The following is a 14645-nucleotide window of genomic DNA, read 5'->3' as shown; positions in this document are numbered from 1 at the left end:
TTAGAACTGTCTTACCGTCCCTCAGGATCATCTTGGAGGGCCTCCAACCCTAAAAACACCAGGAGCAGAAGGTGTGTAAGATTACTGCCACCATGTATATGAAGGACCTTTGATTCTAGCTGGAAGGTGCTAAATATTATTTTTTAATTCATGCTAGGAGAACCCTAGCCCAAAGCGGCCCTCAGGCCTAAGGAAGTTGAACCAACCTCCTATCTGAAATCCCTTCTCCTGTGTTGTCTCTTCTTCTCTGATCAGGTCAATCTGAAAGAACAAGGACAGCTGAGGTGTCAAGATGAGTTTATTGTGTGCTGTGGCCGAAAGAAGTACTTGAGGCATGTTTTCCTTTTCGAAGACCTCATCTTGTTCAGTAAAACAAAAAAGATTGATGGGGGATATGACATTTACATGTACAAACAGTCATTTAAGGTAACTTCATCCTTGTTGGGTGTGCTTTTCCTGCCTTGGGTGTGGTTTGATGGCATGTGATGCAGCTAAGCAGGTCTGGGTCTGGTCAATGCTTGAATGGTGTGCCACCTTGAACCCCTCCAGGGAAAGGGGGAATATCAATGCAGCAAACCACCTCTCATAGTGTTTTGTACTTGCTAGTGTGGGGAAGGGGCTAAATAGAAAGAAACAAGGAAGTGATCTGGTATATGCATTATTTAAGGCAGCCTCTAGCAGTCTAGCTAGTAAAATCCATTCAATACATTTTCACAAGGATGGCTGGTAATAGCAGATATTGAGAATGGGCCACTCATGGATATAGTGTTGGGTATAGTGTTGCCATACATCCAGAATTTCCCAGACACAGCTGGAATACTGGAGTCAGAAGCAGTGTCCAGACGAAAATCGCTAAAAATCTGGACATATGGCAACCCATGTCCGCAGTGGGCAGTGTCGTTTTTGGTGATTTCCCCTAAAATAGCTCAAAAGCTTTACTTTTGCGATTTTACCAAAAAGTTCAAAAACTCTGGGCAAACCTTTGGCAAATAAAAAATGGCAACCCTATATATTGGGCCAGTCAGAACTTCTCAGCCTGCCGTAGCTTGCAAATGAAATCATATACATATGCCCTGAGACCCTTGAGAAAGAGTGGGACAAAAACGTAATCATTGAATTAATGTGCTCGTTACTTGCAACTTTAATCCACATTGGTGAGAACCATGCTTCTGTGACTGAAAATCCATACTGATACAGTTTTCTAGCCACTATGCCCTCATCCATATACACTTCTTCATTTGGCAGGACTAATAGATTTTCATGCTCTTAAACAGTGTTCCTCATGTTTCTTTGTCACATTCATTTATTTATTTATTTATTTATTTATTTATTTATTTATTTATTTTATTTTATTTTATTTTATTTTAGACAGCTGAGATTGGAATGACAGAAAATGTTGGAGATAGTGGCCTCAGATTTGAAATCTGGTTTCGAAGGAGAAGAAAATCTCAGGACACTTACATCCTTCAAGCAAATTCAGTAGAAACTAAGATTGGATGGACAAATCTCATAGGAAAGATTCTTTGGAGACAAGCCTTGAGAAACCGAGGTGTGCCTGCCAGAATAGTCTGCCCTTTGCCTATTGCTGACCTTTATGCCTGAAACTCTTTCCTAGAACAACCAGTGTGATGCCACCACAAATCCCTTCAAATCCATCCTTCAAAAGTCAACTCTTGTCTGACCCCTGTGTCATAACCCTTCAGTCCCCACCCCAAACCCAAAGGAAGTGTTGGTACATTTAATTTCATTTGTGCATTAAAACCTCAGTGGTTGGGGATGTGGAGCTATATTTTTCCTTATGTTACTCTGCAAGTCACTATGTACACACTCTGAATACAAAGCAAAAGCAGCATTATGCAAGAGGTGAGCAGGTGGGAGAAATTGTCGGCCTTCCTCCTTCAGAACCACCCCATCACCACCCATGTGCATATGTTTCCCGTCTTTGTTGGATCTCGGCCTCAGATCCAATAAGGTTATGTAATGGCATTTCATATCTAAACTATTTTAATATACATTATGTTATTGGTCTACTAGAGCAAGCATGGGGACCTAGGAATGGTCAGGTGACAATGGCATTGGTGGTTTTCTTGTGGCAGAATTTGAAGCACTCTTGGCACACAATCTTACATTTTCTGTTTAAAAAGAAAAAAAAGTCTCTGTCATATATTATTTTGCACAAAGAGCTCAGCAGTTTTCACACATGGAACAGTGTAATAGTTACATTCTTCCCCTTTAATTTGCATTGTTTATATTATTAGAGTCATTTTCCTTCGCACTCGTTTTGGGTTTCCTTAGTATAAAATACTTTCAGACATGTATAAAGAATTATTTCCTGTTTCTCTCATGTTTTTTGATGGTTGCTTTTAGAACTCCGAATGCAAGAAATGGTGTCGATGGGCATAGGAAACAAACCGTTCCTGGACATCAAGCCCAGTGATGCAGCTATAAGTGACCGAGCAATAGACTATATAATGAAACGAGCAGGTACAGTTTGATGTTTTCCCTCACTTCTTTGGCAACTCTTTTAAATTTCTTGTCCACTTCTTACAAAAATTATTTTATGGGATCCCCTTAATGTACAGCTAGTTCTGCAAGTTCTGTTCCTCAATAGCAACATCACCTTGACGCAAGGCAAATGAATTTTGAAACTGAGGGGACCCTCAGATTTTTGAAAAGCAAAAAATCCCACTAAGAAACTCCCAGGCCCTTAGGCTTTTTCAACCAGAGTCAGAGCAGCAAATGGATCGCTTTCCGTGAATATTCTTCCGTATTCTTCCTCCTCTCTTCTCAGGCAGACCATCAGCTTGCTTGGTTTCACATAACAAGCCTTTAAATTCTCAAGTGATAATTCACTACTTAGGGTGTTTTCAAATGGAAAAGATGGTGACTCTATAAATAAATGTGCCATCAAACTGCCCTTCAGAATTGGCTTCGGCCCAGCCTCATGTGCATCCATGATCCAGTAGACATCTTGCGGCACACAATTTGAGAAGATGTGTAGCACGTTAACATTCTCCACAGCAGACCAATTCCATGGTGATTTTGTTCCTGTAAAAACACAGAAGGAAGAAGTATTTTCAAACATTCCAAATGCAGCCTCGGTGTGGAGTGAGAGAAGCTTAGCTAGGCTGTGCCAATTCTGGGATCCTTGGAAACACCCTGAAATATAAACATGCTTTATATCAAGCCAGGCCATTGGTCCATCTAGTCTAGTGATTGTAGACACTTATTAGCAGTGCTCCAGGGTATCAGGCAAGGTCCTTAGAGTTATAGAAGAGTCTTTCAACAGGACATGCCAGGGATTGAACTTGGATATTTTGCACTTGAAGGAATTGCTCTACCCCACCACCACCACCTCCCTGAGCTATGGCTCCTCTCCACAACTTTTCTAGACATAATTTTTTACTATATATACTTGGCTCTTTATGGGTCTTGAGAGAGATATTTTTGTTTGTTTTGCCAGAGTCAAGGAGCCGTGCCTCAATAGCTGTTTCTTCATTTGACCACTCTACGCCGTTTAAGAGGCCCCACTCCACAATCTCAAACAGCAGCACATCTTCCTCCAGCAGCCAGTCCTCATCTTCCATCCTGGGCTCGCTAAATCTGCACATATATTCCGCCCCGTCTCACCCAGGCTTGGTGGGACCTCCTTTTTACCACTGGTCGTACGATGTCAAAGCCTGTATTGAGGAAGATGAGCTGGAACAGGACATTGGGAGCCAGCCCTCAATGAGTGAGTGCATTGCAATACCAGAATCAAGGAAGGCCAATCATTCATTTATATTTCATTACGGTTATATACTGCTTGATTGTAGGAAAAAACCTCAAAGCACTTTACAAAAAAGATGGAACAAAAAATTAGCGCTAAAAAATACAACCATAATTTAAAACATACCTGTCAGGGGTTCAGGGACAGAGGCACAGGGGAGGCAGGAGATGGAGAGCGATGGGGAAGAATCCCAGGACGCCGAGGAAGAGGATGGCAGTGGGTCAGAGGATTCCATGAGCCTCTCCAGCGAATCTGAGGATTCCCAGGAGGGGGCGCCTGTGGGCAAGACAAAGGGAGTCCCAGGGGGGACGCAGTGAGGGCAAGGGGCCAGCAGGGGATCCCAAAGTGGCAGCTGGGAGTCAGGACCAGCTTCCCCCCCAGAGCGCAGCGAAGGGGGAGGAGGTTCCAGTGTGACAGGGGAAGCAGCTCCGGCAGCAGAAAAGGAGGGGAGGTCAGAGCAAGCCATCCTCCCGGAAGGGGAGGGGAGCACTGAGGGGAGTAGTGTAACTGTCAAGAGAAAGGTTAGAAGTTGGGCGCGTGCGCCAAGTTCAAATGTGCAGGAGCGCGGAAGAACAGGGAGCCCGGAGGAGGAGCCAGGTCCCAAAGCCCGCAGGAGGGAGGGAGAGCAGTCTGGGGATTCAGCGTCAGGGGAGTCCAGGAGGGGCGAAACCCCAGCGGGCAGGAAGACCCTGCGGAAAAGGAGAGAAAGGAAGAGGTGGAGCAGCGCAAGCTTCTTAAACTGGTGCAGGGGAGGGACTGATTCAGAGGGGACTTCAACGGTCTAAGCGTAACAGACGTGGGGGCTGCGCGCCTCGGCTGTGGAGCGGAAAATGAACTGCAATAAACTTCTTTGTATATAAAGGAAACCTGGCGTTGGTCCTTTGTGAGCTAGGACCTGAGGCAGCCCTGACAGTACCAAAAAAAAGTTAAAATCCTAGTAGAATATATTAAAACAAATTAAAATTCATACAAACTTTCTAGACACCTGCATAGACTTAGACTTGTCTAAATAAGAATGTCTTCAGCAGGTGCTAAAAAGCATACAGTCAAGGTGCCTTGGAATCTGGCTAGTCACCTTGCAGTCTCCTGCTTTGACCAAAGCAAAGTGGTGGTGTGCAGGCTCCGTTCCTGCCTGGCATTCCTCAGGTCAGCAGTTCAAGACTCACACAGACTTGTGTCCTGACAATGCCGACATATATTTCATTAGTCAAATGTTTGTGTACAGGCTAAGAATACCTTGTATAGTGTGCAGCTGGCACAGTTTACAAAGACCCATAATCTTGAAAACATCACAGATTGTAAGTTTACTTTCTTTCAGTTGTGTTGGTGGAATTCCTGTTGAACAATAGGCTGGCAGCAGCCTCTAATGTCATTGGTCTCTTCCTTCCCACTTCCTGTAGTTACAGAGAGTTCAGAGTCATCCCAGTGCACGTCCGGTGAAAGCTCAAGTGGTTTCAGCTGTTCTGCCCAGGCTGGATTCTCCCCCCTCCTCGCGGAGACATTTCTCGATGAAGGCACTTCAAGCCCTGGTTCCAAGCCCGCATCGCAATGCGCATCTCCTGCCCTCTCAGAGAAGAACCTCCGATCAAAGCCCAGCAGCCAGTATGTCCCTGCTGTGAGTGTTTGCCTTCATTAGGTGTAAATACATAGAAATGAGAGTGAGGATGTTTTACTAGCATCACTCAGTTGCTACTTATGGCATTAAGGGTAGGAGATAGTCCTTACCTTTCCAACTTCATTGGTGCTGGAGGGCTTACCAGGTTCAAATGCCAACATCAGCTGTAGAAATCCCACAGTATGCCTCAATCAAGACATCACATCCACTTTCTCACCATGGTTTGAGCTTCCAAACATATAATAAGCAAACCAGCACTTAGAGCAGTTTGTCCAATTTAGTTTTCCATCTGCTGAATGCTCCTTTTTCTGTACTTCAGTTCAGTCTAGACGCAGGGATGTCCAACCAGTAGATTGTGCTCTACCGGTAGATCCCTGGCTGATCCAAATAGATTGCGGGATCCTTATCGTGTACGAAAACAATCCCCCTCTCTCTCCATCCTCAAAAAATTGCTTTTGGGAGATTCTCTTGCAGCATTATGTCCAGATGTTATATTGAGTGGTTGTACTGTATAGCACACATGCCCCATATAGCTTAATAGTAATGTATTGGTGTTTATGTTTTGTTATGAAAATCATAACCCATGGGGAAGAGGGCACAATCCACATGAAATTATACTGCTTTTACAACCCACCTTAGATCAGGCTGCCCTAGAGTGCTGACATTGTGTGCACTTGGAAACTGAGACGTAGCAGATGGCAATAAATTGCCTTGTACTGGAGGTCCTCAGCAGAGCAATTCCATCATGCATGCCTCTTCCGAAGTCAGTCCCACTACGTTCAGTGAGACTTTCCCCTTGGAAATAGCGCATAGGTCTGCAGCCTCAGTGCCCCCGTCTCATTCATCCGCACAGCGGAGTTAATGATGGGCGATGTTATTAACCAGGCCTCTTCTGCAGAGAAGAAACAGCGTGACAAAGACCTTGGCTAAATAGGATTAGATTTCACAGGCCCAAATCCAATACGTAATCCATGTGAAGAAGTCTTCACAGAACTCTACATTTTAACGGATGGTACATCAGTCATACTGAGCCCCACCCCGACCCTTGTGCTCATGCATGGAGAGCAGGGGATGATGGCCTTTGCAGACGTAAAAGGGTCTTAGGGCCAAGCAGACATGCTACTGGCATCCAAATCCATATGTGCAATTCTACACCAAAACAGGTTCAGTTGGGCCCATTGTTTAGACAGTTAGGATTAAAAAGATTTTACAAAGTGTTAATCCAGATATTGCAGGTTATTCCAAATTAATTTCATCTGAGCAATCGTATACAATTTATTGCAGCCAAACTTTTAGAAACAAATATTTGTTCTTTTCACTGCTTCTGAATAATAATAAAAAATCAAACTTTTGTCATTCTCCAGGATGATTTGGTGCAGAATCCATAATACGGATTTCTAAAACTTGAACCTCGCAGAACCTGCAGCTCTGAGTCCAGGTGGCATTCTTCTGAGGGGGAAAAATGTATCCTTGTTTGTATTAGGAAGTTTGGTTTTGATTCCTCTTCTTTACTTTTGACCTCTTTTTTGTATATAACTGGTGAGATTTAGTTGTTACTATATTTTTTGAAATCCTGTAAATGCAGAAAATATTTTGTGTAAAAAATGTACAAATTGTGGCTGGATTTGTTTGTAAATATTAATTTTATTGTTCTGCATTATTAATTGCTTGTTTTCATGGCAGACTCTTAAAAACTTTTAGTAGCATACAGTCCAGGTTTAAAAGCAAGTGTGGTCAGAATATTGAAATATTTCTGATAGTAAGAATAGAAATAAGTTTGTGTAGCTCTTTACGGTAGAGATTCTCAGACATTTTCAGCGCAAATTCCAGACTGAGAAAAGAAGTTTAACAAGTCCAATAGCACAAGTTTTCTAACTGTCCAAACACCTTCAGCCTAGATGGATATTAAGCTACAGGCAACCACAAACACATTTTGACAAAGATCAGCACTTGTGCTTTGAAAACATAGAAAAATGGGAAATACAAATTTAATTTTCACAATTTATACCGGGTGCAGAAAGCAGCTATGCTTGGTGCAGAATTCTGAAGTTTTCTAAAGCCTTTCCTCCTCCCAGGAAGGGAAGGGGTTGTGATCGGGAGACGATTCCTGCGTCATGCTCCGCCCCCTGCTTCAACTCCGGGGCTGGCGTGCCACGCCCCTCCCCGGTTGGGCACCCAGTAGGGAAGCTCGGCGGGGGTACAGTACAAACTTACTTTGTCCCCTCTGGGGCCAACTTCACACTGAGGGGAGAAGGCTTCTGCAAGTTTGCAGCAATAGCTAGCTGTGAAAGGTGCCAGTTGACCAGTGTGTTTAAAGTTAAAATATCCCTTTCTCAACCCCTGAAGCAGTTTTGGACAATGCTGAGAATGAATAAATGGATAAAAATTCACATGGCACTTAGCAAACACACACACACATTGTTACACACCTCCCTAATCTCCAAGTGGTGCAAGATTTCAGGTGTCAAGGCGCTTAACCAGGGTTTGTATTTCCTTTGGAAATGAGGCACAGCGGAGACTGTGGTGTCTTTAGGATATTGGGTTTCATTGATACATATATACAGCCTGAGCCCAGGATGAAGGGGTTCCATTTAACAGACTGACCCCACCCCTTATCACACCACAGCCAACTGAAAACCTAAAGCTTCCTCCTAAAAAAACCACTGGCATTGCCTTCCAACTAACAATCTCAGGGCGGGACTCCACTCACCTCTTGTATTGCTGATGGCCCAGCTCCCTGTCGTCTTTGTTCTCTGTTAATGGCCCATCTCTCAAGTGATCTCCTCAGCAGCGGAAGCTGAGTCCAGTTTTTAAGTGACTTCCAGTTTAACTCTTCAAACACTGAGTGATTTCTAACACACACTAAAACTAGGAAGCATGGGTGCCTTGATCACACAAACTCTGACGCCCGAACTCATCACACTGCTCGCTCCACTTGCCAATCCCCACCCGTCTTGCACTCCTCTCCCCACCCCTGGCCATCACCTCCCTTTGCACTTGACCATACCCCTCACCCACTCTGCCTCCCACTCCTCGCTCACCCAGCTGCCCAGCTCAACCCAAACACCTGCTCCCTTCCCTCACAGCTAATCTAAAGTTTAACAGAAGGATGGGCACTTTAGAAAGCAGTTTGCCAGACCAATATCTGAAGTGCTTCCCACCCTTCTTTAAACATTGCTCCAGTCACATTTAATGGAGGAATATCTTAGGCTGTGGTGTGCCAAACCCACTCTCTAAAGCCCCCCCCCCAACAAATGTCACTGGAGTTTCTTCCTCGGCAGCTCACATGGGTTGCCTGCTAACTGCTTGCCTGCCTGCTATTCTGTTGTCACACTGCAGTTGGCATGGCTGCCGGGTTGCCAGGCAAATTGCATCATGATGACCATTTTTCTTACAGAACTATAGTATAGAGCAGGGGTTCCCAATTAGGGGTCCGGGGACCTGTGAGGGTCTACGGAATGCACTCAGGCCGTCCATGGCACCATCCCTTGCCTCCCCCCAAATATTTTGTCATTTTTGCATGGTAATATCAAAATTTTTATGGTCTGATTTAGCACTATGCGACTTTTCAATATATTGTCCAAAATCATTTTTGAAATCACACTGTGACAATGATTTTGACCCGGCAATATACAGTGTTATATCACTCCTTGCATGAGAATAACACTGCTGATCTGAACTGCCTTCCCTCACGCTAACGGAGACCAGGGCAGCTGATTGCCGTCACTTCAAGGCCCCGTGGCACTACCTTCCCCTGGCACTGAGGTGGAGCAGCTTTTCTCAGTCAGCAGGAAAACTGTGGACATGCATCTTCGCTGGCTGCCCCACTGATGAAGGCTTGATGTACCCCCCCCCTAGCCCCCCCCTCAAGCAATGCAGTGGAGGTTACTTTGCTTCCCCCCCCCCCACATCCGATCTCTGTGACTGGTCCTTTCCTCATCCCCACACCTGATCTCCAACTTCAGACATTGTTATAAATCAGGATATCATGATGTATCACAATGTTGAAAACAAGATATCGCTCAGCTCTAGTCTGTTTTTTAGCATACCTAAAATCCTTTGCTTATTGGGGCTACCCCACATGTTGTTCAAAAATTGCTTTGCAGAGGCAACTACCATAGAGTAATCAAAATTTTCAAAAGTAGGGGGTCTGTGGCCTGACTTTTTTAAAATAGGGGGTCCTCAGTAATTAGCTAATTGGGAACCACTGGTATAGAGAGAAAGGTGGGGGGAAGAGCAAGACTAATGGCTGACCCAGCGTATGATCCAAAAGAAATGTACATCTCACAACTTACAAACCCAGGCAGAATCTCCAGTTACTTCGCTTTATATATTTCATGTGTCTTCAGTCTTTCATTTGAGGTGGTCTTCTTGCACTGACCAAGTTACTTGCCCCCCTATATGCAGGGAGCAGAATTTCAGAGCTAAGCCTCCCATGGCTTGTTCATTTAATATATATATATATATAAGTTTTCATCTATACACTCGTATCATTTTCCATTCACCCATGGCTTGTTCAGCACAGCTTGACCACATCGCTTTGGCCTTCAGGAGTGTGGTCATCTGTTTCCCTGCCCCATCAGAGGGCACACAAACCGCATTTGAAGGACTTGAACCCCCCCTAGAGAGTGTCTGCCTCCCTTAGACCCCTTTAGGGAACCCCCACATACTTTGAGAACAGAATTTATGTCAAACTAAATAAAAAAAGTATAAGTATTGTTCATATGCTCTTCAAGTAGTTTTATTTTTGTTAGTCAAACATTGCCATGTATGATATATTGTAAAAGATGGAAGAATAAATAAAACATTTGTATTATCCTTTACTGATTTAGTACATTATCCTTTTTTCTTTTCTTTTTTAAACAACATTTCTGTGTCACTAATTCATAAAATTTGTATCTTGTGTAGAAGGATGTTTTTTAAATAGGCAAATTCAAGGATATCTCAGTGGCACCTCAGGGTAGGGTTGCCATACGTCTGGAATTTCCCGGGCATAGCTGGAATTTGGCCGTTGGGAACTGTCTGGGTGGAAATCGCTGAATTGTCCAGGAAAATCTGGAGGTATGGCAGCCCATGTTGGTAGTGTAAGTTTTGGTGAATTTCCTTTAAAATAGCTTGAAACCCCCCACCCCCCACCCCTTTTGAGAGCAGCAGCTCCAGAGAAGGAGCAAGGAAAGCTCAGCAACTTTGGGCAGAACTTTAAAAAAGCTCAACAAAAAAACTTTCGTCTGGCAACTCTACCTCTGGGGACCTTCAGTATAACAACTGCTGAGATTGAGTTGGGGGGGGTGTTCCCTTCATTCCTTACTTGCGGGTTTCTCTGGAGCCGCTGGCTGGCTTTCGGTCAAGGAATGCCAGATTTTTCATAATTTACTCAATTAATAATAGGGAGTCTCAAGAATCATTCTTCAAATGTCAAGGGTCTTGGAAATCAGGTATATAGCAGAAGGGTTTTGCATAGGATAAAACAAGCAGGCCCATATTTTTTTATCTTTATGCATCATACAAATAAGGATGAAAAATTGTTGAAACAGTAAACAGCAAGTGGTACATCTAAGTCACAAGGAGTAGCTATTAATCCACAAAAGCTGTCCAATTTTTGTTTTGTTTTTTTAAATACTAAACAATTCAGAGGAAAGTTTGTTTTTATTACAGGCACATTGGAAAAGAATATAATCATTTTGGGATCACTACAGTCCTAGTATTCGGTGTTGGCAACTGGGCAAGGGAGCAGCACATACACACCGAATATACCGTATTTTTCGCTCCATAGGGCGCACCGGACCATAGGGCGCACCTAGTTTTGGGAGGCAGAAAACAAGAAAAACTTATTCTGAACCCCAGAAGCCAGAACAGCAAGAGGGATCTGGCGTCTGGGATACCGTGTGGCTGTTCTGGCTTCTGGGATAACCGCGCCAAGCCTCTTCAGGGCAGCGGGATGAAGGCTCCCCCTGCCCAAAGAGGCTGCGCAGGGCTAAAGCAGAAGCCAGGACAGACGCGTCGCTGAAGGGGCACTGCGCCTTCTCTCTCTGCGCAGAGAGGGAGAAGGCGCAGCGCCCTTCAGTGAAGCTGGAGAAGGAACAGAAGGAGACCCTTCTGTTCCTCCTCCGGCTTCGCTGGAAAGGCGCAGTGCTGCGAAGCGGGAGAAGGAACAGAAGGAGACCCTTCTGCTCCTCCTCCGGCTTCCACGTCAGGCGCCTCGCGGCGAAGCCGAGGATCCTGCATTCGCTCCATAGGACGCACACACATTTCCCCTTCATTTTTGGAGGGGAAAAAGTGCATCCTATAGAGCGAAAAATACGGTAATCCTAAGATTTCATTTGGGGGGGGGCATTGGAAGATGGCCGACAATAACATCTCTCCGACCCACACGAGGTAATTAAGAGGCTGATATGGGAGTATGCAGCCTCCCTTCATTGCCCCAAGGGAATGGGGAATGCTGCCTTGCCTGCTGTGCCCATAATTCACCCCCAGATTCGAAAGAAGGGGTGTGGGCACTAGGCACAAAGCCCTCGGGTGGGTCCGGCTCTCCCGGACGCTGTCTCTGATCGCACACTGGTTTGCATCAGCTCGAAATATATAATTGGAAATGAAGCAAATGCACATATTTCAAGTGAAGAACGGGAGTGAAGACTGCTAACTGAAGTGACCTCTGTGAAACGAGAGCAACGGGTTGGATTTAACGGAATACAACATGAAGAAAATATACCAGGTTCAGTATGCCGGAGCGGGACTGGATGGGGGGGGACTATTTTTTCTTTTCTTCTATGTGATTAACCAATAACCCCTCCTCAAAAAGAACTGTCGCATAACCAACCTAAGCAGGATGATTAAAAACTGTGTGGAAATGATATACTACCAAAAGTTTGGCCTGTGAGATCGAGAAAAAGAACAAGGGCTTTTGATGGCGTAGCAACAAAAAGGGAGTCACCATTTTGACAGGTCCTGTCGAAAGATTCATGATCGGGAGGAGGAAGCTTTGGTTTCATATTGGATTCCTGGTAGAACCTCCTCGAGGACTGAGAAAGAGGGACAGACCTGTGAAAAGTGAAAGTAGACAGCAAGAATTTTTTTCTTTATGGAAGCGATGAAATACGGCAGCTGTCTGAAATATGACTCTTGGACGAACAGAAAAAACCACACAGGAATACAAATTTGTTTCAACCCGCTTATGGAGACAATCAGAGGCCACAAAGACAAAGAGAAAGGAAAAATATATGAAAACAACTAGAAGAGATGTGGAAAACAGCAAGAAAGGATTGGACAGAATTGTGAACATTATTTGGACAGATTTGTGGACTTTTAAAGCAGCAGCAACAAGAGGATTGGAGCCCTTTCGGAACTTGAAATATGGGTACCACCAACAAAAATTTAAAATTAGGCTCTGTAATTCGGAACTTATGTGATTTGATTTGATATGATTGGTCTGTTAATAAAAATTATTTTTTTTAAAAAAAAGATTTCATTTTTGGGAAATATTAACTTTCCAGCTTTTGCAGAACCCGCAATACAAGGAATAATGTGCAGGTTCTCTCTCCACTTTTATATTGTCACTGGAACCTTGTGAATCACAAACCAGCCCTGCAGTCTCTCCTGAAATGCCCTTTATGGGTCACCCTTTATTTGAATAGCACTACAGACAGAGGGACCTGCATATGGAAGCAAAGCCATTTAAAGGCGCATGAGCACCACTGGAAGCCTCACTAAGTTGTCAACAGATTCAGTAAACGCTACGTTGTCCTTCCAATCTGATAGTTGCCCTGAAAGTAAGCTGGTCCATTACAAGCTTTGAAAACTTGATTTTGGCATCCTCCCATAAATCTAAAGTAGGGGTGGGGATGGCCAGGTCTTTTCCTCCCCCATCCCCCCAAGGGCTGCCGACCTGGTGTCATCATGATAAGTGACAACTTCAAATGGACCCACTTTCAGCACCAATTGCATTCTTAAGGCTTAGTGTCAGACACCTACAATATGTGATTGGCAGGGATGTACAGGGAGCCATATGTAATGAAAAAAGATCTGGGAAAAGATGTGGGTTTCCACCAGTACAGATAACAAGAATGTACAAAACCAGGTCAAACATATGTTGGAAATGTAAAGAAAAGGAAGGGACCTTTTTCCATTTGTGGTGGGAATGCAGAGAAATTAAAAAATTCTGGGAAATGATGTATAAAGAATTGAAGAAAATCTTCAAAATGACATTTGTAAAAAAACCCAGAAGCATTTTTGTTAGGGATTGTAGAACAAGACCTAACAAGGAAAATAAAGAACTTATTTATGTATGTTGTCTTGATAGCACAAGGATGGAAGAATGAGGAAACCCCGACAAAAGAACAATGGCAAGAGAAATTGATTAACTATGCAGAACTGGCGAAACTGACATACAAATTGCGAGATAAGGACAACTGTCACTTTGACGAAGAATGGGAACTTTTTACATATTATTTAAAAAGACAACAAAATGAACTGGACCCCTTGGCAGGTTTTGAATAAACATACACAAATTTATTGAGGGTTAATATAGTAGATAGATAATAAAAGGATATATACAATTTTACAGTATGCAGAGAATAACATGAGTTGAGAAATCAGAGAGAAACAGTACTTACATAATAATTAGGCTGACAAAGGAGGGCCAGTTATCAGTATGGATCTGTCTTTGTTATGTTTAATATAGTATTGTGTAATAATTGTGTTTTAATATTAATGTTAATTGTTGTAACCCACCCTGGGACCTTATGGTGAAGGGCAGGTAATGAAATGAATTAATAATAATAATAATAATAATAATAATAATAATAATAATAATAATAATAATAATAAACCTTTGCCAACCTGTCCAGCTAGGCTGGTGAAGGCTGGACTGCTTAGAGGAAACTGAGACGTGACTTTCCAGCATCACAACCTCTGTGAGATACATTGGTGGCACCGCTATCATCTGGACTCAGGCAAGAGACACTTGAGCAGTTCCCTCAAAACTTCAATAACCAGTGTACCCAAGAGGTTCAGTCAGTACCCTATTGTGCAAGCTTATAGCAGACCTATGAGCATCACCTTACACAGGAAACTATTGACCAATACACATACAGTGGTGCCCCTCAAGACGAATGCCTCGCAAGACGGAAAACCCGCTAGACGAAAGGGTTTTCCGTTTTGGAGGTGCTTCGCAAAACGAATTTCCTATGGGCTTGCTTCGCAAGACGAAAATGTCTTGCGAGTTCCTGCGGGGGTTTTTTCTCCCCCCCCCTTTCCCAAGCCGCT

General features: G+C 43.7%; 1 protein-coding gene across 4 annotated transcripts in view; it reads left to right on the top strand.

The window, feature by feature from the left end:
• The window catches only part of PLEKHG4B (pleckstrin homology and RhoGEF domain containing G4B), a 78758-nt gene extending 64316 nt beyond the window's left edge, over positions 1 to 14442 (top strand). For 2 of the 4 annotated variants that reach the window (XM_081167274.1, XM_081167273.1), the window contains exons 18-23: positions 256 to 426; positions 1369 to 1549; positions 2368 to 2484; positions 3464 to 3733; positions 5170 to 5384; positions 6749 to 7008. In XM_081167274.1, coding sequence (XP_081023400.1) covers positions 256 to 426; positions 1369 to 1549; positions 2368 to 2484; positions 3464 to 3733; positions 5170 to 5384; positions 6749 to 6772 — 978 coding nt within the window. In that variant the 3' untranslated portion in view covers positions 6773 to 7008. Of the gene's footprint in view, positions 1 to 255; positions 427 to 1368; positions 1550 to 2367; positions 2485 to 3463; positions 3734 to 5169; positions 5385 to 6748; positions 7009 to 14227 lie in introns of those variants that run through there. The other 2 variants (XR_014001561.1, XM_081167275.1) reach the window with 2 other exon arrangements.
• Positions 14443 to 14645: the final 203 nt, after the last annotated feature.

Source organism: Podarcis bocagei (genome assembly GCF_964188305.1).
Source record: "Podarcis bocagei genome assembly, chromosome: 13".
In the NCBI taxonomy this organism is placed as follows: domain Eukaryota; kingdom Metazoa; phylum Chordata; class Lepidosauria; order Squamata; family Lacertidae; genus Podarcis; species Podarcis bocagei.
Note: the sequence above shows the minus strand (reverse complement) of the source record. Positions and strands in the feature narration are given on the sequence as shown.